This window comes from Phyllopteryx taeniolatus, chromosome 21, assembly GCF_024500385.1.
Source record: "Phyllopteryx taeniolatus isolate TA_2022b chromosome 21, UOR_Ptae_1.2, whole genome shotgun sequence".
NCBI classification, from domain to species: domain Eukaryota; kingdom Metazoa; phylum Chordata; class Actinopteri; order Syngnathiformes; family Syngnathidae; genus Phyllopteryx; species Phyllopteryx taeniolatus.
In genome coordinates, this window is record NC_084522.1 from 3,553,619 (window position 1) to 3,578,396 (window position 24,778).

The 24,778-nt window shown below is 46.0% G+C and overlaps 3 protein-coding genes across 6 annotated transcripts; 1 reads left to right on the forward strand and 2 right to left on the reverse strand.

Annotated features, from left to right (window-relative positions):
* Window positions 1-926: 926 nt before the first annotated feature.
* LOC133470993 (voltage-dependent calcium channel gamma-6 subunit-like) lies at window positions 927-6,496 on the forward strand. 2 transcript variants are annotated; one of them, XM_061760052.1, is made up of 8 exons: window positions 927-1,081; window positions 2,561-2,676; window positions 2,859-3,077; window positions 3,677-3,787; window positions 3,858-3,966; window positions 4,560-4,634; window positions 4,922-5,059; window positions 5,175-6,496. In XM_061760052.1, the coding sequence occupies exons 3-8, from the start codon at window positions 2,862-2,864 to the stop codon at window positions 5,534-5,536; spliced, it is 1,011 nt and encodes a 336-aa protein (XP_061616036.1). In that variant the 5' UTR covers window positions 927-1,081; window positions 2,561-2,676; window positions 2,859-2,861; the 3' UTR covers window positions 5,537-6,496. The 2 variants fall into 2 exon arrangements, with proteins under 2 accessions (XP_061616036.1, XP_061616037.1); XM_061760053.1 differs by having other exon boundaries at window positions 5,140-5,492.
* Window positions 6,497-6,821: 325 nt separating this feature from the next.
* Window positions 6,822-14,192, reverse strand: LOC133470989 (voltage-dependent calcium channel gamma-4 subunit-like). Its single transcript, XM_061760045.1, has 5 exons — window positions 12,378-14,192; window positions 11,636-11,893; window positions 11,129-11,212; window positions 10,106-10,246; window positions 6,822-9,993 (listed from the first exon to the last, which is right to left on the reverse strand). Exons 1-5 carry the CDS (start codon window positions 12,406-12,408, stop codon window positions 9,164-9,166), a joined length of 1,344 nt encoding a protein of 447 aa, XP_061616029.1. The 5' UTR covers window positions 12,409-14,192; the 3' UTR covers window positions 6,822-9,163.
* A 140-nt stretch (window positions 14,193-14,332) lies between these two features.
* On the reverse strand, window positions 14,333-24,411 carry LOC133470992 (voltage-dependent calcium channel gamma-7 subunit-like). 3 transcript variants are annotated; one of them, XM_061760049.1, is made up of 7 exons: window positions 24,295-24,411; window positions 23,158-23,207; window positions 20,047-20,242; window positions 19,789-19,875; window positions 18,793-18,933; window positions 17,688-17,833; window positions 14,333-16,914 (listed from the first exon to the last, which is right to left on the reverse strand). In XM_061760049.1, the coding sequence occupies exons 1-7, from the start codon at window positions 24,317-24,319 to the stop codon at window positions 16,507-16,509; spliced, it is 1,053 nt and encodes a 350-aa protein (XP_061616033.1). In that variant the 5' UTR covers window positions 24,320-24,411; the 3' UTR covers window positions 14,333-16,506. The 3 variants fall into 3 exon arrangements, with proteins under 3 accessions (XP_061616033.1, XP_061616035.1, XP_061616034.1); XM_061760051.1 differs by having other exon boundaries at window positions 23,158-23,203; window positions 24,295-24,344; XM_061760050.1 differs by lacking the exons at window positions 23,158-23,207; window positions 24,295-24,411 and adding an exon at window positions 22,352-22,482.
* Window positions 24,412-24,778: the final 367 nt, after the last annotated feature.

Sequence of the window (24,778 nt, forward strand, 5' to 3'; positions counted from 1 at the left end):
ACAGAAAAACCCCAACCCTTTTTTTTTTAAAAACCCTAATCCAAGCTTGAAACCCTACCTAAAAAAACTCACCCAGGCTTTCAAACCCTCATTTAAAACCCTAACCCTTCGTTTGAAACCCACATCCAAGGATGGAACCCCAAATGTTGCTTGGATCAGCTACTACTCACTACTTCACACTTCTGCTACACACACACGCGCACAAACACACACACACACACACACACATATTAGCCCCTTTCACCCCCCACTGGGGTCAGTGCTGATGTCATTAACAGGTGGGTGGCAGAAATAGACACACACACATGCACACCGAAGGATGTCTGCAAGATAACACACAGACATGCAACTTTAGACACTACACACATATGATCCGCACACACACACACACAGACACACACACACACACACAAAAAAGCAGGTCAGTAACTTGTTAACATCATTGTTGTGTTGCGAGTGTTTACGAGAGAACACAATGAAAGTTATGTGAGTACTGTCAACACTTGGGAGGGGGCTCGAGGCAGAGCTGGGGTGCGCTCCAGTCACACTAAGTCGTCCAGGGACTCTGTGCATCGGCTTTGTGACGTAGCTTCCTGCTCCGTTCACAACAGCGGGGAAATGAACGGACACCCCCACCCCCACCGCCCCAATAAAAAAAAAAAATGAGAAAATGAACCGTGCTGTAACTATGACAACAGCGATGTCGTCCGCAACATATGATTGAGTGTTTGACATTTTCAACAGTGTAACTTGTAAGTGTAAGACACTACTTTCCCAAAGTCGTCTTCACAACACCCGGTTCAAGGCTTGCGTCTTCCTTGCAATTTACTCTCGAGAAGGTGGGGGCCGCGGAGGCCGGGCGGGTGGGGTAGTCATGCGGTGGAAATGGCCTCCTTGCTGGCGGCATTACAAATCGTCAGCTAATGCCCCCTGAGGCTGCTTTACGATGGCCTATATTTGGAGGAGGCGGAGGGGATATTTTGAGGCTCCCAACATGTCAGAGGATGTTTGTCGCCGCTCGCTGCGCCCGCTCTAATCGCTTGCTTCCTCCCTGTCGGATTCCAACCTGCTCCCACGTCAGGTAACGGCGATTTCCCGCACTTTCTTTGGAGTTATATAAATCGGAAAATAAATCGGGATTGGCCTGTGTGGAGTTTGCATGTTCTCCACGTGCTTGCCTGGCTTTTCTACAGGTACTCCAGTTGCCGCCCACATTCCAAAAACATGCATGTTGTCTTTTACATTTAAGACTAGGGCTGCAACTAACCATTATTCTAATAATTGATTAATCTGTCAATTATTTTTTCAATGAATTAAATTAAAATGATTATTTTTTTTTAAATTTCTGTCATTTTATTAAAAAAACAGGACGTGGTGTCAAATTGAATGTGCAGAAAATGCACAAACGAATTGATTATTTTTCAGTTACTGGTTTAATCCGTAACATGTCTGAACACAGGCAAAAATGTTTAATTGTTTTACAAAGTAAAAGCAGATATTTGCATGTCTTATTTGTATTCAACACAAATATAATCAGTCTGCAGAAATCTGAGAAAATTTACACTTGATTTGAGAGCCTACAAATCCAAGGATTTGGACAATTTTCAAAATAATCCATTCATTGTTGCACCTCTATTCAAGACAACATTTTCCACAGGTGTGAATGTGTGTGTCAATGCTTGTTTGTCTATATGTGCCCTGTGATTGGCTTGCAAACAGTCCAGGGTGTGGTCTGCCCTTTGCCCGAAATTAGCTAGGATAGATGTGAGTAACATCAACACTTGGGGAGGGGGCTCGAGGTTGAGCTGGGGGGGACTCCAGCTCCCCTGTCATCCTCATGAGGATAAGTGCTGTAGAAAATGGATGGATAAACAAAAAGTGCCGAAAACGGAGTTCCCGGAGAAAACCCACACAGACACAGGGAGAACATGCAAACTCCACACAGGCGGGGCCGGGATTTGAACCCCCGATCCTTAGAACTGTGAGGCAGTCACATAAACACCTGTGGACAATTTAGTGTGTTGAGCGAAGCTAACATGCTAACATGCAGGAAAAACCTGCTGAGATTCCAACCCTGAACCCCAAAGCTGTGAGGCAGACGCGTTAACCACTTTTCTCACAAAAGCAAAGAAAGTTTGAAGTTACTCGTGAAGAATCGGTCGCCGCTGAGAAAGCACAGATGCCAGACGCTCCGGAAATAGCGCACGTCCGCTTTTGATTTCAGTGCGTGGAGATGTTGCACTTGCATAACTTGCTCAAATTAGAAACCCACTGATTGGACGCTGCGCTAAACGCTTGCAAAGCCACAGCGACTGCTCGCTTCTCATCTTTGCTTTCGCTGCTCGTTTGGTTTTTCGGCTAATTGCGAACGAGTCTGATCACTTCTGTAGTTGAGTGAGGATTCGTTTGAGGCCAACGCTGGTTTGAAACCCTACTTTAAAACCCTAACCCTAATTCAGAGCCCTAACCCTGGTTTGAAATCCTGCTTGTTTGTTTTTAATTTTGAGATTTGGACATATTGGCCAAAACAAATGCATCTTTTTTTTTTCCTTTTTTCCAGGACACATGCCCGCTTTGAGCTCCTGCTGCTGAACGTCTCCTTGATGATTCGTTCACCATGATTCTTTTGTCCAATCGCATTTTTTCGCCAAAGCTGCCATTTTGTCCTCGCCAAAAGGTGCACTTCCGCCTTTTGTTGATGATGTTTTTATAGACACGCAAATCTTTTTATAGACACACATTTCCTTTATCAGTCACACACATTTAGATTATTTTTTTCTTGTACATTTAAAAAAAAAAAAAAAAGTATATTTTTTTTAAAATTCTATTCGTCAAGTTTTTTTTTTTTTTTTTTTTTTGACATGATGTGGTCGACCTTCCTGGTGGCGGACGAGGAGGGCCGGGCTGTGGGCCCGGCCGCCACCCCCACAGTGGGAGCAGGGGCGCACGTGAGCGGCGGAGGGGGCGGGGCCCAGGGCATGGGCGGCCTGGCGGGCCTGATGAGCGGACGCACCACCTTTGGCGGGAACAAGCGGCGCCGGACGGGACACGCCATGACCGAGGCGCAGGAAGGAAAGGTGCGTGCAGGGCGCGATTCGCAACTGAAGTACAATTACAGATACTTGTGCACATGTACTCAAGTACGAAAGTATGTTGCAAAATTTTAGGCTTCTGTTAGAACGCAAAAAAAAATAAAAAATGTCAGGAAAACCTACTAGAACAGCTGAACTTTATCTGGGGTTACTCATAGGCACTTTGCACTGACTTCCATTTAACGAGTGAATATGATTGCCCTAACCTAGTGAAAGATTGAAAGGTTTTTTTTAAAAATCATTTTTATATTTTGATTTATTTAAATTCAGTTAATGTATTGTTGTAAGATAGTTTCTGGATTTTGATTATTTGGATTATTCTTATTTTTTTGTATTTGTATTTTTTAAATTTTTTTTTTTTACACATGTTGCTTATTAAGATTTTTTGTAATTCAGATAATCTGTTGTATTTGGATAATTTCTGGATTTGGATTATTTTGATGATTTTTTTTAAAATTTTTGAATAATTTTTTTCGCCCAGATGTAAAAAGATCTTGTAGTGGAGAGGCTAAATAATTTTATGAACGACGTGTACTTTAGCATTAGCATGTTGCTAACTCCATGGCGTGACCCCACGTGTGCAGATCAAGCTGGCGTTCTTCGTGGCCATCGTGGGCGTCATCCTGACCGTGCTCGGCGTGGGCACCGAGTTTTGGGCGGAGCTGGCCCCGCCCAAAAGTTTCTATGGCAACCAGGTAAGACGAGGGGGTCACGTCGGGGCGGTCGCTTCCCGTCCCGCCGGGCTGACTTCCTGTGCGGCTGCAGACGTGTCCGGCGGTGCACTTCGGCCTGTGGAAGTGTTGCACCAAGACGTTGTGGGTGGCCGATATCGACCCGGAGAGAGAGAGCTGCGGACCCGCCGAGCTGCCCGGAGGTATGCCCGCTCAAAACTAATAGGATTCTTCACTTCCTGTTGTCCCAAAAGCTTGACGAGGGCAACTTGAAAAGCAATCGACGGCTGACGAGACGCTTCATGAACAGACTTTGTAACTTTTGGGGTGATTTTCTTGTATTTGTATTGATATCAGGATAGTTAATTTTATTTTGATGAATACCGTACATTTATTATGCAGTGTTATTTTGTTTTATTTATTCATTATTATTATATCTATGTATTTTTTTGTATTTCTATTTAAAAAGTAGGACCCTCTTGGATTTTTCATTTTTTTTCAATTTTGTGTAGTATTTGGATAATTTTTTATTTGGGTAATGTTTGTATTTTGATTATATTAAGTTAGATTTTTTTAATGTTTTATTTCCATACATTTACAGTGTTTGGATTATTTGTAGATTTGCATTATTTGTATTTTGGATTTATTTTTGTATTAAATTAAATGTATTGTAATATTTGGATATTTTTGAAATATTTTGATTTTTTTGATTGATTTTGTAAATATTTCAAATGTATTTTGATTATTTTTATTAGATTTGTATTTTTAAATATTATTTGTATTATTTGCCCTTCAGAGTCCAACTGCACGTACTTCAAGTTCTTCACGACGGGCGAGAACGCCGTCATGTTCCACAAGACCACACAAAAAAGTCAGTCGTGCCACTTGAAACTCTACTTTCAAGCCACGACCGTTGAAACCGTGCCTTTTTTTGTAACTGAGATTTGTATTTTATTTATTTTTTGACATTTTGATTTGCAATTTATTTTTACTATGAATCATATATTTTGTTTGGATTATTTTTTTATATTTGGAGGCAACCCAATGGTCCTTCTTTGGATTGCGTCATCCTTTCCTCCAAAGTAGTTTCTTCTGGCTTCTGATCGTCTCGCCCAAGCGGCCAATGACCCCGCCTCTTCCCCCCCCCCCCCCATGCAGACCTGAACGTGGCGGCGGCCATGTTGTCGGTGTTCAGCCTGGTGCTGATGGTGATGGGCTCCATCTGCATCAGCATGGCGCTCAGCAAGGAAATCGCCTTCTTCCTCAAGCCCGCGTCCGTCTGCTTCATTCTGGCAGGTGAAAAGAAACGATCGAAAACGAGCTCGACGTCGCCCGTCACGTTTTTGTCATCTTGCGGTCTGCGCTGCTTTCACCAGGTGTGCTGGTTCTGTTGTCTCTGCTGGTCTTCCAGCAGTCGGTGTGGTCTCTCCTGGCCAGCGACCACGCGGTGCCGCTGCACCACAACTTCTCCTGGTCCGTGTCGTGCGTGGGCATCGCCGGCGCCGTCTTGATTGCGGGCGGCATCCTCTTCCTGCTCCTGGCTCTGCCCTACAGCCCCTGGCGGAGGTGCCAAAACGGTGCCGGCTAGTGGCCGGGAGGCGCTATGACGTTCGACGCCACGACTTTTGGGCGGACGTTAAGGACCGGAGACATACGCAGAAAGCCGTTACCGCATTTGATTCTCATTTGAATTGTCCATGTACTAGTATCGTCATTGTCCTCACTCGTAAGACAACTGGCCTACTAGTAAGACATCTACAGTACATAAGTTGACAATTGCATGCTAATAGTACGACTAGTGCTCAGAGGTCAACTAGTGCACAGTTGTGCCTCAATGTTAACATGTACTGTAGAAATTGGTCGAAAATTCACTACTATTAATCAGCACTAAGAACATACTAGTACATGGACCTTGAACTGGTTAACAAGGATATGGGATGAATGCTGTAACGGTTTGCCGTAGACAAACATGGACGCCACTTTGAGCGGCAAATTGAACAGTACGCCATCTTGGATGTGGCAAAGTGGAGGGATGACGTCTGAAAATTCTTTTGCAACTGTTTTACGCTCAAAAGGCAGATCTGATGCGACTTTGGCTCACAGGTAAGCCTTACAAATTGATTGCATTTGGCTATTAGAAGATCATTTTGCCAAGATGAATTTGCTATGTTTGCGGCTAATAATGTACTAGGAAGTCCAGTATGTGCATGATACGACAGTACTGCGAATCTTCGCTTTCTGAAGTCGAGTCCATTGACTTGCATTTGTTTATGGGGCACATATGCCACATCCAATATGGCCACCACCTCAATGTCTGTTTGTCTACGGCCACGCCCCTCTACACATCCAACAGGAAGTCTTAAAGCACACATGGGATCCACTAACACTCTTGCCTCGTTTCAGTTGTGAATTCATCGATCCAAATCTCTGAACGTGATCAAATCGGTCAATAATCGAGTGGCTTTTGCAAGTTGGTAAACTAGCCTAGCCGTTAGCAGATGGTTTGTTTGCTAACGCGTGGCTTACAATATGATCGCGAAAACACTAATGATAAGTCACTTGTGTGCTCATATATAAAGTCTTATATATTATTTACGTACTATTCTGTATGTTGTATGTATGTCATCATTGAACACACACACACGAGCTGTCAATCAAGTGTCACATGTTCAGCATTACCTTGATGTATATGTATAATAATGTGTAAGAACATTATAAATATGTATAAGAGAACATGTTAACTCATTTCTATTTGTTTCAAAAAAGGTTTTCACTTTATTCATAAACGTAACGTTGAGTAGTTTCACAGTTTAGCTTCGTTTATGTTTGGTTCGCGACCAACGGAATCGAACTTCTTGCAAATGAAATTAGCAAGAAATGTGCGGCGACATTCTGCTTCCCGCTGTCTTGGAGTAAGAATCCACGAGATAGCGCAAATTATTTTCGTAAACAACTTTATTGAATATCTATTGTATACCTATAATATATATATATATATATATATATATATGCTTACATCTGAGCAGTATTGCTTCCCAAATCCTTTAGGCCAGAGTGGTTGAGAAAAGGAGATAGTGATTTTATTTTATTTTTTTACTTTTTAAAATGAATCAGATAGACTCAATACCTGGTGAGCAGCTGATTGTTGTGTCCACAACACAAACAAACACAGAGTGCCCCTTCTCAGCACTAACGTCATTAACACACATTAATAATATATATATTTATATTTATACATGAAACACCAGGAACTAAATGTAAACGATGGCCTACACTAACACGCTTGTAAGAACATTAGAAAATATATCTACTTATTGTTGTTGTTCAAATGGCGGCCAGGAAAAAAAAAAAAAAAACGAAACAAAAAAAAAAAAGCAACAGAGAAGCCTTGGTAGAAAATAAACAACTCATTTTGCGCACACAAAATCAAGTTCATGGGACTCCACTGAGACCACAAAGTACAACAAAGTACAAAGCCTGAGTTAAACCAAACTAAACACAACAAAAGTGGAAAAACACAACAACAACAAAAAAATTACAGTGGTGCCTTGAGATACAAACAAAAATTTGCGCTTCAGATCGTCACCGCCAGCTGGCACCGCCAAACTTCAGTTCACATTGGTTTCCTTGCAGTGGAAGGACAATACCAGTTGGTGGCGCCAATTCACCAACAAGCTGGTTGCCAACCGCCAATCGACACCACACAAGTACAAGGAAGAACAATACATTAGGCACAGTCGAGTTTTGTGCTCGCATTTTCCGTGTTATATGGAGAGAGAAAAAAAATGCTTTTATACAGTATAGTACAGTAAAATAGTGCAATTTTTCTTATAAACGAAACACTTTTTTTAAGCGGGGCTGGGACAGATTCATTGCATTTCCATTTATTTCAATGGGGAAGGATGATTTGTGATACGACCGTGGTCCCGGAACGAATTAAACTTGTATCTCAAGGCGCCCATCGTACAACAAAACTGTCAATAAAAGTACAAGAAATAGTGTGAAATTACAAATTGTAAAAAAAAAAAAAAATATTTTAAAACAATTGTGTAATTTGTTTGCAAAAAAAAAACCCATCAAGACACTAAGTGATGAAGTTGATGAAAGCTTTGAAGATATTGAAGAATAAATACATGATTAATATAGTGATTAATAATATTCTACATGAATTTGTCATGGTGTGCTTGACATTTACGAGTTAAGACAAAGTTTAAATTCGTGCGTCGATTTCGTCTCGTTTTGAGGCGCAAATGCTGAAGCTTACGCTTGAAATCATTTTCACATTCAAGTGTGATGTCATCAACTTGAGATCACCCGCCGACGATGTCATCATCTTCGACATCGTCACGTCGTCGTGTTCCAGAAGGACGCGTAGCAGTCGTCGTCGTCGTCGTCGTCGCGTTCCTGAGAGGAAAAAAAAAGAACACAAGGCAGGAGCGGCTCGTGTTTCACAGCATTGAGGAACGACAACAATGCCCGAACGCCGGGCGGCGTTCTTGTGTGAGCTCACTGGCACTGATGTTATGCTCACAGTGTGTGCGTGCAAGTCCTGGTGTGTTTGTGTGCATTTCATCTGCATTAGTGTGTGTGAGTGTGTGATTGTGGTTGTTTGCATGAGTGTGCATGTTTGCATTCGTGTGTGTTTAGAGTGTGCATGTTTGTCTAAGTGTGTGTTTGTGTGAATGTGTATCGTATGTGCGGGGTGTGCATGTTCGTGTGGTTTTCTGTGTGTGTGGGCGTGTGTGCGTATTTGTCCATATTTGAGAACATTTGTGTGTATGTGTGTTGATGTATCCGTGTGTTTTTGTGTGTGTACATGTTTGTGCATGTTTGTGTCACTTTGTGTTTGTGTGCGTTTCATTGTGTGTTTTTGTGTTTGTGTCTGTGTGTGTGTCTGTGCATGTTTGTGTGCATGTGTATAATTGTTGCATTGTGTGTGTTATGTGCACGTGTGTGCATGCTTGTGTCAGTGTGTGTTTGTGATTGTTGCATTGTGTTTTTTTCTTTGTGTGTGCAATGTGTGTGTGTGTGTGTGTGTTTGCGTGCATTTGTGTGCGTGTAATTGTTTCAATGTGTGTGTCAATGTCTGTGTGCATTTGCGTGCATCTATGAGTGTTTGGGCGATTGTGTGCGCACGTGTGTATTTGCGCGAATGATATTGTTTGGGCGATTGTGTGCGCACGTGTGTATTTGCGCGAATGATATTGTTTGGGCGATTGTGTGCGCACGTGTGTATTTGCGCGAATGATATTGTCCATGTGACGTATGTTTAAGTACTTATGGCTCCTGCGTATCCCAAATGTCGGGACAGATAATCTTGTATTTATAGCCCTCCTCAGTCTGTAATTGGCTCATGTTTGGACTGTAACCCCGCCTTCCCCCGGCCCCACCAATCAACTTTCAAACGGGTGTGGTTTTCCTGTTGAGCGTGTCCGAGTTGCTGTCGCGGTCTCTCTTGGCGGTCAGTCGGTCCAGCGTTCCCACGTTGCCCCTGTCCCGCTCCATGGTGGCGGTGGACATCGGTGCCTGCGCGGCGCCGGCGGGGACGGCGGCGCCCGTGCCGGCACCGGCGCTATTCAGCGGGGCGGAGGTCTGGGCGGCGGCCGCCAAGTTGGATTTGGAGTGCGACGGGAGCGTGCCGCTACCGACGTGCGCGGCCCCTCCGCTGCCGCCGCTGCCGCCGTCCTTGGGGAAGTAGTTGTGCAGCTGGTAGAGAGCGGCGCGATCCATGGTGCCGTAGAGGGGCGGCGCACCACCGCCCAGGCTGCCCAGCTTGGCGTCCCTGGACAGGGTGTACATGGAGATGTCGCCGCCGCCGCCGCTGCCGTGGTGGGGGTTGGGTAGCGTGGCTACGGAGAACGGGGGCGCGGACGGCGGCAGGCTGAAGGTTTTGGCCCCGACGGGCGACGTCTCCTGCGAGCGCGGCGGGTCGGTAGAGCGCGAGCTGGAGCGCGAGCGCCTGCGGAAGCGGTAGCTGGGCAGGCGCATCACGGCGTGCGTGGTGCTCTTGAAGAGGTCGGCGCGCGAGCGGCAGCGCAGCTCCTTGTTCTTCTCGATGTAGATGTTGACGGCCAGGACGCCCACCATCTCGGCCAGGATGAAGGAAAGGCCCCCGAAGTAGAAGGACCACCCGTACGAGTAGTGCCACTTCTTGTCTTCGTCCTTCTTGGGCGAGATGTCGCTGAGCGCCGCCGAGATGTAAACGATCACGCCGATGATGTTGCTCAGGCCTGCGAAACCAGAAGGCCAGATAGTGTGGTTGGTCGGTGGGTAGGTAGGTAGAGAGGTAGGCAGGTATGAAGGTGGTAAGGTACGCAGTGTAGGTGTTGGAGCGCTTCTGACCTGCGGCCACAAAGAGGATTCCTCCCCCCAGGATGACGTTCCTTTTGCTTTTGTAGAAGCTGCTGGAGGCCACGCACACGCCACCCAGCAGAAGCAGCACGGCGCTCAGGATGGGGAACATGCTGGACGCGCGCACCACACCTGCGCACACACACGTGGTCATGGTTGTTGTTGTTATGGAAGGTGGTAGGACACGCAAAGTTAGCATGGAGGAGGAAGAGGAAGTGTGACAAAAACCTGCTACAACTCCCTCACATTTATTATCAAAACAATATCTCGTGATATTATTTACCGTCTGTTACAGAACGTATAAAGTGACATATGTATACCAATTGAAAACGTGTATATCAAGTCATAGCATATGTCATGTATGGAAAGTGATCACATCGTGTAGTGTACATAAAGTGAGAAGATGTATCATGTATCTAAAGTGATAACATATGTGATGCGTATAAACGTTGCCATGCAAATTAAATTCACAAACAGTGATAATATGCAACGTGTGTCTAAAGTGATAACATGAGTCACGTAAGCAAAAGTCATTGTATGTCAAGTGCTAACATGTGTGGGCAAGCTATACGATAGCGTCGTGCATGCAAAGTGATGTCACTTATATCATATTTCATGTAGAAAAAGCGCGAGACATCAAAATCGCGAGGCGACAAGTTGACGGTTGCTCGTGGACGAGATGTTCGACACTGCGCTTTATGGACAACACATTCGTCTGCCGTGCACAGCTGAAAAGAATTCATTAGCTGCTTTCTGAAGTTGTTTTTGTCCGCATGACAGCTGCTTTTTGTGTGTGTACACCCCCAGACTCACCAGCGCACACCTGACACACACACACACACACACGCGTACACACAACTGGAAACACACATCTTCTTTGCCCGACTCTCACATTTCTGCATTGATGTCCGCCCACCAGCCCCTTCTGTCCTTTCCACATCCTCGTCTTTGTGTGCACGCACGCTTTTGTGTGTGTGTGTGTGTGCGTGCGCGCGCTGCGGATGTGCCACTCACGCAGCAGATACTCGGCGGAGTCTTGGTCGTAGTCGGCGTCGTCTGAGAAATGATTGATCTGGGAGCACACACCTCGCTTCAAACCTGCCAGACGAGGACGAGGAAGAATATATCGAGGAGAAAAGAGCAGATGTAACCGTGTAGTCAAGTATGTTTACGGGTCATTTTCATATGATTCCATTAATATTGGTAATGAGACTTTTTTTTTTTTATTAATGCTGCCTTGGTTGGTTTTATGTGTGTAAATGTATCCCATGCTTGAAGTCCCAATTTTCCAAAAGCTATCGATTATTTTGTAAATGTTTGGCCAATCAAGCGATAAACCCACAAATTTCATGGCAGATTTCGAAAACTTCATCAAAATCATAAATGACGATAACGACTTCAATTTTGCCACAGTTTAGTTGCTCGAACCCAATAGATATACACATTGCGCATAACGGTAAAGACACAAACGGCTTCATCCAAACCACAATTGGCCCGCGCGAGGGGAGAGGAAGCAAGAACCTTCCAGGCAGCAGATCCTCCACAGTCCCGAGTGCGTGAGGGCGCCGGGATCCTTCTTGTCCTTGGCGCCGCTGTCGTCCTGCGCCGAAGACGAGTTGGCGGTGCTGTTGCAGATGAAGGCGCGCGCGTACAGCCAGTAGTCGGTGCCGATGGCCACCGTCATCAGGGCGAAGGCGGCGAACGCGCCCACGGTGGTCAGCAGCACCTGAATGCCGCGCTCGCACCACACCAGCGCCGGACGCGGCAGGAAGCTCAGGTCTGCGAGCGGGAAGTCGTCATCATCGCACTCGTACGTGTAAGAACAATGTCACGTGTGCCACAGTGCACAAACACACTGACATGTATTGGGAAACACACGCAAACTGACACACGCACGCACATGTGAATGTGCCATGCACGTGTGTGTCAGCATTGGTGCGTGTGTCAACCTATGTGTGTGTGTCTGTCAATGTGTGTATGTCAGTCTGTCAGGGCATGTCTGTCTGTTTGTGTGTGTGTGTGTACATGGACAGACATCATCATCATGGCAATTGTGGATTCCATGTGTGCGTGTTATTGTTTGGGTGTGTCATCTTGTGTGTGTGTGTCTCCTGTGTGTACTGTACGTGTATGTCCGAATGTGTCATTGTCTAAGTGTGCATCAGTGTACTTCTATGTGTGTGTGTGTGAGAGACATTGTGTGAGCGTATGTTTCAGTGTATGTGTGTGCGTGTTCTGGTGTGTGTGTGCATTTGTGTGTTACCTGAGGGCACGTTCCTGCTTTTTGCCTCCATCCTTTCTTCTTCGTGGTGGGTGTCTTCCCTGAGAATCTTCCCAATTCTTCTTCTTCTCCTCCTTCAGCTCCTCTGCAGCTCCTCCATGCTTTCCCGTTTGCTCTCCTCACCTGTCTGCTGCTTTCTGTCCACTCCTCCTCCTCCTCACTGTCGTCGGAGGTGAAAAGAAGGAAGGAGCGAGGGAGGGAGGGAGGGAGGGAGGGGGGGAGCGAGACAAAAGGTGAAGGAGAAAAGAGAGGGCGTGAAACAACACAAGGTGAAGATGAGGATGGAGAAGAGGAAGAAGAAGACTGAGCTTCCTGTCCTCGCCGGCGGAGAGGCGACGGCGATTTGAGTGAGGGAGAAAAACGATGCGAGCGAGTGGTTGCTCTACCATCGCCATGGCAACTGTGGATTCCAAAGTCTACCCTGTAGTGTGTGTGTGTGTGTGTGCGCGCAATTCAGGAGGGATTAAACAGCTGGGTGGATTTTTTCACATCAACATGAATATGAACATAAAAATCCATATTATATATCCAGCATATAAAGATACTTGCGGGAGGATTCATGATGACGTCATTGGTGTTCCTGAAGAGAAATCCTGGTGACAAGAAGAAGACCCGTGTGGTTCTGATCTGGTTTTGCTGTGGTACCGGTTGGGTGGCTAGCTGGTTCTGAAGTGATTCTGGTGTGGTTCCTATCTTGTTTTAATTTTTTTCCGAATGGTCTCTGATCAGGTTCTGGTCTGGCTTAATCATGTTCTGGTGTGACTCCGGTATGGTTCTGATCTGATCCGAGATGGTTATGTTGTCATTCTGATGTGGTTCCGCTGTAGCTCTGCTCTGGGTCTGATCTGGTTTCTATCTAGTTCTGATGTAACTCCAATGTGATTCTGATCTGGTTCTAGTCTGGTTTGGATCTTTTTTTTATGTAACTCTGATCCAGTTCTTGTCTTATTCTTATGTGGTTCTGATGTAATTCTGGTGTGGTTCTCATCCCGTTCTGATCTGGTTCAATCTTATTCTGGTGTGACTCTGGTATGGTTCTGATCTGATCAGAGGTGGTTCTGTTGTCCTTCTGATCTAGTCTGCACTGCTTCCTGTCTGGTTTAGATCTGGTCCAGCTGTCTCAGCAGTAGTTCTGATCTGGTTCCTATCTGGTTCTGATGTGATTCTGGTGTGACTTGTATGTTCGGGTCTGGTTCTGTTCTGATATCACACTGGTGTGATTGGTACGTTCTGATCTGTTTCTGGTCTAGTTTTGATATCATTCTTGTCTAACTCTTGGATGTTCTTACCTGGTTCTTCTGTGGTTCGGGTCTGGTTCTTCGCTTCCTCTGGTGTGACTCTGGTATGGCTCTGATCTGGTTTGGCTTTTGCTAATCTTTGTTTATATTCTGGTTCCTATTAAGTTCGCATGTGATTCTGATCTGGTTTTGCTGTGGTTCCGGTGATCTGGGTGATCCTTTACTGGTGTGACTCTGGTATGTTTCTGATGTGTTGAATGCAGTTTTGATGTGGTTCCCACCTAGTTCTTATGATCTTATTCTGATCTGAGTGATTCTGATGGCAGTTCTGATCTGGTTCTATTCCAGGGCAAACAAGCATTCACATTTACACCTACGGAAAACTTCTCAGTCGTCAAGGAAGCTAACATGCTAATGCTATGTCTTTGGAATGGGGAGAACATGCTAACTGCTCGCAGGAAGACTCGAGCCTAGATTCAAACCCACAACCTCAGAACTGCTATGTCGACGTGGTAACCACTAGACCGCCGAGCTGCCTGTTGCTTTGGATCTCCCACTACGTTTGTATGTCGCATGTGTTAAATGTTCCCAGTTGGGAATGATTGTCATCCACACATGCTAATACGTTAGCGCTTCATGTCGATAATGTCGTGGTGGCTCATTCGCACCTTCGCTGACCAAATGAATCTTTGCCACTAATTCCCGTAGACACTCGGTCCGGAAGCAGAAGTTGAAACTTTATTGAACTCCAGAAAACACGACTCATGTCGGCAACATGTCGGCATGCTCAGAAAAATACCTTAGAAAAAGTTAGACGTATTTATTATCCGTGTGCTACATTATGCTATATGTTGACAATATGTTTCATGTATCAAAAAATGGACATGGTTAGCGTTATAAAGGCAAACGATTTTGTGCAAGTGTTCTTACTGTTGTCTATGTTGACTGACGCTTACTTAATCATTATGGATGTTTAACCCTATGTTTTCTATATCATCATATATGTTGACTGTGCGTAAGATGAGAGGAAGAGGATGAGAAGAGGAAGAGCAACTTCTGTAGCCCCCCGTTCAAAATCAACCGCGTTCTCGCGCTGGATTTGACTGCCTCGGCAATATTGCCGTTTGAATCAAAGTCAGCAGGCTTCTTGTTGCTCCATCGTACGGAGAGGTCCGACATTTGAAAAAGTACACGGGAACCAATGATGATGTCACTTTTCTCCTGGTTGCTGTCCTATGAAGATTGTTACGCTTCAGTTTTCAATCAAGCGATTTCAACTTTCAGTTTCTTGCTCATGATATTGATTCCATTTCCTGGATATAATAGTGATTCGACTTCCTATTTCCTGGGCTAGATTGTGAATCAACTTCCTGTTTCGCGCTCATGCAATTGATTCAAAATCCCGTTTCTTTCTTTGGTCTAACAATGATTCAAGTTCCTGTTTCCTACACTTGAACTTACTGTTTACTGCATGCACTTCAACTTTCTACATGTGATACGTCAACTTCCTGTTTTTGACACATGATGATTCAACTTCCAATTTCCTGTGTGTGATGATTCAACTTCCTGTTTCCTTCATGGACTAATGATTCAACTTTCTATTTCCTGTGTGTGATGATTTAACTTTGCTTCCTGCCTGTGCCAATCACCCAACTTCCTGTTTCCTGACAATGAGACGTCCTTGTACCTGCACGAGAGTGTGATTCGACTTCCTGTGTGCGAAGGAGCGCGTCCGTCAGCGGCGTCCGTTTGCCGCCGTTCCACTGAGCGTTCTTGTCGACCGTCTCGGCGGCGATGAGTCATCTGTCCTCTTTCTCATATTTCCTGCTTTCGCTCTCGTCCTCCCACACACGGCCAGGCTCTGTGTGTGTGTGTGTGTGTCTGTGTGTATTTTATGTTTGTGTGCTTGAGTACTGTAAGTGTACGTATGCGTGTGTGTGAGAATGTGCATTTCTAAGTACGTGTTAGTGCGTGTGTTTGTGGATTTCTGTGTATATGTTCGTCTGAGTGTGTGTCGATTGAATGTGTGTGCGCGTGTTTGTGTGTGTGTGCCCGTCTCAGTGGCAACTCTAGACCTATTTTATCGTAATATTTTAGCCGTATATATTGTATTTTGTATTCAAGGTTCAACAGATGGCAACATGTATTTTATTATATTAACAACTCAAGGCAACAACAACCCTTCCGGTCCGCTCGGCAACATGAGTGCAAGACAACCTGTAGCTGGTATAGTCCGGTCTTCAAAATAAAAACATGCCAATAAAATAGTTTAGTGCGTTGCGATTACGTTTGTTAACCAGAAATTTGACCTTGTAACAATACATTTATTTTTCGTGCTAATTATTTTTTTGCTAGTGCTGACTTCCTGTCGTCGGGTGGATGCTGGTAACTTTTAGCTCGTAGTGTGAATAAACCAAACTTGTTATTGCCCGCTGTTTTCAGTTTTACAGGATTCTGTGACGTAACTGACGTGATTTTATTTTGAAGGCCGTACTTCACCGGCTACAGGACGTTTAACAGCAAAGATGCTAAGCGGACCGGAAGGGTTGTTGTTGCCTTGAGTTAAAAATAAAATTGTGGAATACGCCTTGCCGACTGTTTAACACTTTAAACAAAATGTGACCGATCCGATTAGAATGTTGAGCCACGCGCATTAGTTCCGCTTTCTGTATCGGCGCGATATCACAATTTTAAAGATTCCAGTACCGTATGATCTTCGGATGGGGGGGGCGGGGGCACAGGGGCGTACACTGTAAGCACGCTCTTATAGTGTACGTGTGTGCGCGTGGAAGTGTGTGTATGTGCTTGTGTCTGTGCACGCACAGATGTGTGTGTGTGTTCGCATGCGTGTGCGTCACCCCGCCACACACAGCCTAGCACGGCGAGGCGCTCATCCGCACGTGCGCGTGGTAGCGCGGTGGAAGAACGGCCGAGGGAGGGGCCGCCATGGGAAGGTGGTCGCCCAGGTGGGGCCAGGGCTGCCCGTGGGGCGCCCGCGGGAAGGTGTGGGCGGCGGCGTGAAGGACGGGGTGCGGCTGGAAAGAGGAGGAGGAAGAGGAAGAGGGGGGCGCGGCATGGTTGAGCTGGATGGAGATGTCCGAGGAGACGTCGGATTTGCTGCGGCTGCGCGGGGGCGGCGCCCACGAGTCGGGGTGCAGGAAATGGCCGCTGTAGTCGCTGCAGTCCGACAAGCGAGGGCGGTAGAGGGCGGGGTGCGGCCGGAAAAGCTCCTCCTCGGCGTAGCGCTTCATGAAGAGGTAGACCGACATCACGCCTGCGCCCTGCAACACGCACACACATGCAACATGGGCGCCTGATAGTGGAAGGATCTGGAAGTGCCGTGACATCGCCATAATCAAAGAAGTCCTAACTGCCATCCCCATTTTTCAAAAATATAATGCAAACCATCCATCCATTTTGAGAAACAAGAATTCCCACAGCGAAGAACAATTTAGACTCTTCATTAGCGTGTTTTTATGATGTAAACGGAAAAAACTTCACAGCTGAGATTCGAACCCGCAACCTCAGTATTGTGAGGTACACGTGCTAACCACTTGGTCAACACACTGCGCGTCATTGTCAAAATGTCATTTTTTTAAATTTCATGCTAATTATTTGTAATTATTACATCTATCCCTGACACTTGTAGCCGCATCCATGTCTGATCATGACACATCACTATGGCAACAAGCAGAAGTGTGTGCGTTTGTGCATGTGTGTTAATCTCATTTTGTGCAGCTTCAGGGGGGGAAAAAAAGTGACGAAGGAGCATGAAGGGACGATTAAAGGATGATAGAAGTGGAGGAAGGAGGAGGATTAAGGAAAAAAGAGAGGGCGAAGGAAGCAGGAGAGAAAGGGAGTAAACCAAGGACGTAGGAAGAAAGGATGCAAGGATGGAAGAAAAAGAGAAAAAAAGTAGAGGCAGGAAGTGATATCCCGTGGGAGGAAGTGAAGAAAACTGCAGACAATTCAAGTGATTATCATTCATGAATACTGATGCAGGCGAGATGACAATGTGCGCGTGTGTGCGCTCGCGTGCATGTGTGCGTGTCACCTCTTTAAGCAGGAAGGAGGAGGCGGCGAGTGCGAAGGACCATCCGTAGCGATAGTGGAAGAACTGCTCGGCCTCGCGCGGTCGGTTCATCACTTCATCGTTGATGCTGGAGATGTACAAGACGAGGCCCACCACCAGGCTCAGGCCTGCGCGCGCACGCACGCACAAACCCAAAGATTGTTATTGCTTCATACTGCTGTACAGTGTGCACTGTGCAGTCTACAGAACATTGTGTACACGTGAACATCAGGCTGGAAACCTACACACACCCACACACTCACACGTGCGCACATTTGGTCCACGTGTGCAGACTGATCGATTGGCAACGATTACATTGCTAGTCGTTGACTGGCGACCGGTCCAGGGTGTAGGCTGCGACTGACTCCAGCTCACCCGCGAGCCTCATGAAGATAATAAGTGCGATACAAAATGGTTGAATGGAACACGACGTGTGCAATGATCGTGTGCAAGAAGTTGGATGTCAAAGCTGCAATTGCCAGCATTGTCCAGAAGATGGCAGCATTGCCACCTCCATGAGGAGGCGGCTGAGTGGCGAATATGCGCGTGCATGTTCAAGAGCAAAAAACACACCCGCCACGAACACGCACTCAAGGTGATGTCAGCATGTCTACTGAAGTGCAAAATCATTGAGGAAACCAAACAGACATGTTGTCCCGTCATCATTAATCATGATATCGTGAGTTGGTCATTTTGTAGCACTGCTGAGTGAGTATAGGTTCTCCTCTCCTTGTATAATCTGAAACCCAAATTTGAAAATCTAATCTTGACTTTAAACCAAATTCCTAACTCGAGAATGCGAGATGAGGGCCCCACAGGCATGCCCTGCTTGTGTGTGGGTGGCGCCCTCAAGTGGACAAATAAAATACCCGCGCCTCTCTGTAAATTACAGTGTCACAAATTGGCGTTGAAAAGCCTGCATGAAACATAAATTCAGTAATATAATAAATAATTGGTGGCTACTTTGCATTTATTAAACAACGCGACAAACGAGGGTTTAAAAGAGTCTCGCTCGCTTGTGAGGCTCGAAACCGTACTTTGAAACGTCAAGATGAACTTTTGAGAGAAAAGCGGGCAGAGTTTCTACCTGACAGGATGAAGAATATTCCGGAGACGAATGCCAGGATGGTCCGCTGGGGCCTGACGTGACCCACGCTGCTGACCACGAAGGCGATGAACACGAACAGCAACGACACCACCGGGAACGGCGTGGCCGTGCGCACCATTTCTGTAAAAACATCAACAACAAGTCTGAATTTGGGATTACACTACTGAAACACTCTCACACCCTACTGCAACACACACACTACTGAAAGCTTTACACACAAAACTGAAACTCTCACACGCACTACTGAAATCCTCTCATACAAGCTACTGAAACACCCATCGACGTGACAGAAATGCTCTCATCCGCACTGAAACACCCTCAAACACACGACGGGCATTTTTGTCAGTCACACAAACAACTGAAATGCTCTCACAAACACTACTGAAAATCTTTTAACTCAGTTATGCTACTGAAACACTTTCACACACACAATATCGAAACAGTCAAAAAAACTACTGAAACGTCCATCCATCCATCCATTTTCAACACCGCTTAGCCTGGTCAGGGTCGCGGGGCGCTGGAGCCTATCCCAGCTGACTTCGGGCGAAAGGCGGACTACACCCTGAACTGGTCGCCAGTCAGTCGCAGGGCGCATATAGACACGGACAACCATTCGCACTCACATTCACACCGTCACTGAGTGGGAACTGAACCCACGCTGCCTGCACCAAAGTCAGGCGAGTGCACCACTGCACCATCAGTGACCTACTGAAACGTGGTTCGGTGTATTATGAGCGTATTTCAATGTGATGTGTGAGGATTCACTTGTGAGCCTGAGAGAATTTCAGTAGTGTGTGAGTGGGAAAAAATATTCTGCACGGTTTCACTATATACGTATGAGCGTAGTGTCGTACTCGTATTTCAGCATGCAACTCTGTCTGAGAGCGTTTCAGTAGTGTGTGAGGTAATCCCGAACGATGTCTCTGACGGCCCGTCGTAATCGTCGCCATGGTGGCGGTCGGCACGGCGACTCACTCAGGATGTTGGCCGTGTTCTCCGTGGTGAGCTCCACCTCGGGCTCGCTGAAGTACTCGGACGCCACGCAGCGACCGTTCTCGGGGCCTGGCGAGGAACGAGACGTCACCAGCGGAACGCGCACGCACACTCACACGCTCACTCACGCACACCCTCGCGTGCACGCCCTCTGTATGCCGCCCGCATGTTTGCCCGCTGACCTTTTTGGCGGCAGCCCAAACACGGCAGGCGGGCAAATGCTGAACGCTAACACGTCACCTGCCACGAAGCAGACGCGCCACAGGCCCGAGTGCAGCGCCATCTTGACCTGGGTGCTCTGGTTTTGCTGCAGGACCACGCCCTCCTCCATCAGCAGCCAATAGTCGCTGGACACGGCCGCGCCCACCAGGAGGAGGCCGCACCCCCCGAACGAAGACGACAGCAGCGTCAGCGCACGCGTGCTGAACCAACTCATCTGAGGGCAAACGGAAATAAGACGTACGATGAAAGCAGGCTGGTGTGTGTCACGCAAAGATGACATCATCAGCGCGGGTTGTGCGACCGAGCGCTCGGATGGCGTGGAACGTGAAAAGTCTCGAGGCCAGCACGGAAACTTGGCGGCGGCGCAGACGCAGATGACGCACAGATGGCGCTTTCAGGTTAGCTCACCATCAGCGTTCTGTTCAGACGCAATATGGGCTCAACGTGTGCCAACTGGCACCAGCAAGTGCCCATATTTAAACAACTAAGGGTGTGTGTTTGTGATCGCGTGCGTATGTGTGTACATCAATGTTGTGTGTGCATAAGTAGTTGCGTATACGTGTTTGTGAGCACGTGCGTGTATGTACGCGTGTGTACCGTGTTTGTGTGTACGTGTACGTGTGTATGAGTGTGTAACGTGTTTGTGTGTACAGGTGTGTTCATGTGAGTGGACTTGTGTGTGTGGACTGTACGTGTGAGCGTGTGTTTATCCAGTGAGTTTGTGTGTTTAAATTTCGCTTTAAGTGTACACGTGTTTGTGTACGTGTGCCCACGTGTGCATTTGTGTGTGCGCGTACAAGTAATGTGTGTGTAAGTAAATGTTTTAGTGTGTTTGTACCATATGTGTGCGTGTTTGTGTACATGCATGCATGTGTATAACTGTGTTTACATGTCTCAGTATGTGTATGCATGTGTATAAGCGCACGAGTACATCGGGAAGAAGAAACGAGGCCGGACGCTAAGAACCAGGACAGAGAGGAAGAGGAGGATGAAGATGAAGGCACAAAGATGGATGAGGTGAGGAAGAATGCGCGGCCACGAACATTCGTTGTGGTAACGACGCGCCGACACGACGGAAGAAGAACGCGAGATGCCCTTTTCCATCTGTTTTCCATACCGCTTATCCTCACTAGGGTCGCGGGGGGAGCCCCTTTTTTTGGGAATATAAAATAAAATTAAATGACCCTCTCTTATTTATCCTATTTATTTATTATTTATTATTTTGAAATCTGACGGGCATTGTACACAGGCCGCCGTCTTGCTCCCAGCACCCTTATTTGGTGTTGATTGTGTCAACAGAAATAAATATGCAAGTTAAATACGTACTACTGTTTTATCATAATTGTATGAATAATTTGGACTATGGATGCCATTTTTTTTGGCTTGAGCACCTGCCCCCAAAATTTCTACGCACGTGCCTTTTTTACTGCATGACGTTATATGATACACGTCATGTTAACATTATACAGTACACTCATGGGATTGTATTACTTTAAATAATGACGTGTGTGTTGGCATGTACTTGTATGTACGAGTGTGTACGTGTGTGTACATGCATGAGTGTGAGTCGATGTGAGCTAACTGATATCATCCTGTTATCGCTTTATATTGCGATACATGCTTCCATGATGTAATATATCACGGACTGTATCGTGCTACCTCATGGCAACATCATATATTTTGTGTATCATGTTACACTCAATCATACCGTATCATATTACATCATGATATCAAATATCGTGCAACAACACGATTACACACAATGATATCAGTTACCTCATGATATCATATTACAACAGCTGTCACGTCACGATATCAACGATATCGCGATACACTCAAATGATATCACCGCGTAGCGCTGATCCTCGCCGGCGCTGTCCAAGGTGCTGAATGTGCCGCTACACACGTTTGTGTTGAGCACGATTACAAAATGATAACACGAGATGACTTAAACACAACCTGACATGACAACACACACGCGTACACACACACACACACACACACAAGTTGAGCAAAAGTGAGCACGTGTGTCCGATTAGAACTGCAGCGTGCAATCAGAGGGGTGGCTTCCCCGAGAAGGAGTGCGCACGCCCGTGCACGCACACACACGCACAACCTCCTGGGGCAGATTGAGTGTGCTGGTTTTGTCAACAATGAGCTCCTGCATGCTCAACACTGTAGCACACGTGCGTACATGCACGCACGCGTGCGTGTGTACGCTTGCCGTGTGCGTGCGTGTCTCACACCTGCGCGAGCTCACAGACTGAAGATGATGATGATGATGATGATGATGAGGATAAGGAGGATAAGAACAAGAACTCACCTTGCCGAGGTCGGAGGTGCGCACATGTGAGAAGGTGCGTGCACACTGTGGCGGCTCGGGCACCAAACTGCAGTTTTTCCTCCTCTCTCTCGCTCTCTTTCTCTCCCTCCCTCCCTCGTTCTCAGAGTGCTCCCCCCTTCTTGCCTCCTTGAGCACTGCAGAGAATCTCCATGTGCTTTTGCTCCACTTTATTTGTCTTTTTTTCTTTTTAAGTACGGTGATGAGCGGGCTTGGTGGGAATAGGGTGAGCGGATGGGTTGGCGGGGGGGGTCGGGAGGAGGGGGCGCGTCAGCTCACATAATTAGCGGACGACTGTGTGTGTGTGTGTGTGTAATACACTATAGGGCTGTTTAGAATCCATTATGCCACCATTAGTTTTGTTGTTTTAGAAATGCTGTAACGACAATAACCATAATGTGACCTCCGCCAAGGCAGAAATGTTAATAAAAGTGAACATGAATTCCTTGGGTGTCATATCATGGAAAAAAATTAATAAATAAAAAATCTAAACCTATCGGACCCTATGTGAGGAAGCCGGGTTTTAAGTCTGAGTGTTGGATGTGCTGACCTGGTCCAGATCCGAAAAGTAGCGGTGAGCCCCTTGCTCCCTCCCTTCCTTGAATTAAAAATATGTCTAACTCTTATGGGCCTCCCCTGTCTGTACAAATATACGTAAATTCAGTCGAAGTATAGCAAGGCGCAAATCATACTCAAAGGGGCACATATGACGTGTGCTGTAAAAACAAGATGAACAGATGTCTTGTCGTGTGTGCGAGCATGTGTGTGTGTGTGTGTGTTCTGATGACCGTGAAATGTGAAGTGGCGTCCTCTCCTCTCGCCGCCGCTTCCTTCCTTCCTTCATGCGTCCGCCGCCGGCCGTGTAAATTTACACACGCGCGCACACACACACACACACACAGAAACATGTCAACATCATCACTCTTGATTTGTAACATTTAGTTTATCTTTTACAGGTCTTAAGCAGCACTATTTATATAAAGGTAATGTTACCATAATATACTGGACATATTGTGAAAATAATAATTTTATACTTTTACTGACACATGACTGTTACTATTAGTGCTAATGTTCCCATGATGCAATGTGACCTATGAATACTAAAGTACTGAGTGTGTGTGCGTATATTCTGGTCCAGTTGACCCATTTAGGCCAGATGAGAGGGAGCATGTGCACACACACACTTCCGTGCACGAGTGTGTGACAGGCTGTGGACCTGCAGGCCTGATGAAGACCTGATGTGAACTGCGTTATGTGTATGTGTGTTCTCATGTCAATTTAAGCCAATAAAGCAGATTCTGAAAACATATTTGAAGTTTTGACTGGCACCGGTCCATTGTTTTGTTTATGTGTCCCACAATCGGCTGGCGACCAGTCCAGGGTGTACCCTGGCTCTCGCTCAAAGTCAGCTGGGATAGGCTCAAGTTCGCCCAAATGAGGCCAAGCATTGTAGAAAACGGAGGGAAAAAAGGCGGTTGTAATATTAAGGTGCAGTTGCAGATTGTGGCCACCAGCCAGCAGCATTGTTCTTATCATGTGTTTTCCCTTGAAGCAAAGAACGCCAATACAATGTAATAAATTGTACTTATTGGCTATTATCAAAGGTTCTTTAATAATACAGATATACAAAAATGACACGTACAATATAATTTGTTTTACCTCATCTATTCTAAATGGTCAGATCTTTTTCATATTGAGCATTGTTTACTTTTTGTGTGTATTAGCACTTTAGCCTTGTGCTAGCTACACAGTTGGCCGGGGACACACACGACAGTCGAGCTGCTTTTGTCCCGATGTTGCATCTTCCCACCAAGGACAACAAATAGCAGATTATTTTATCTTAGCCTTTAGCTGTTTGCAAGCCTTTGTGACTCACCTATTAGCATCTGTAGCTAGTGTTAGCCTACTGTCAGTGTGACACTCACGTGATCGGTCTACTTTGGAAGTCATCAGTCACGTCAGAGGGCCACTCCCGTTTTAGGTTTTAAGGAACTTTCCTTTCCTTTCCTGTCCAAGCGAGACGACGAAATGACCTGAAAGTACTTGGAGGGAAAGTTGTTGGAATTCTAACAATGCTTAGGAACGGTGCCTCTATGCAATCTTGACACGAGAGTTTCACGCTAGAGACATATAATAATAAATCAATAAATACTGAACAGTATATGTGAACTAGCATGCATCAAGAATAGTCTTACAGAAGAGTAGCAATGTGAACAAACATTTGCCTCAATAATTGTAAAGTTAACATTACGAGCCATACAGGAAAAAAAACAATAAACAAAAAAGATTATAAAATACAGAAGCATGCGTGAGGAATAAAACTTGGAAAGAGCGAGAAAAAGAAAAGCAAGCAAGCTCGAGACTTACGTCAGCAATACTGGCCGTCGACGTCTGCAAGGAAAAGTGGAG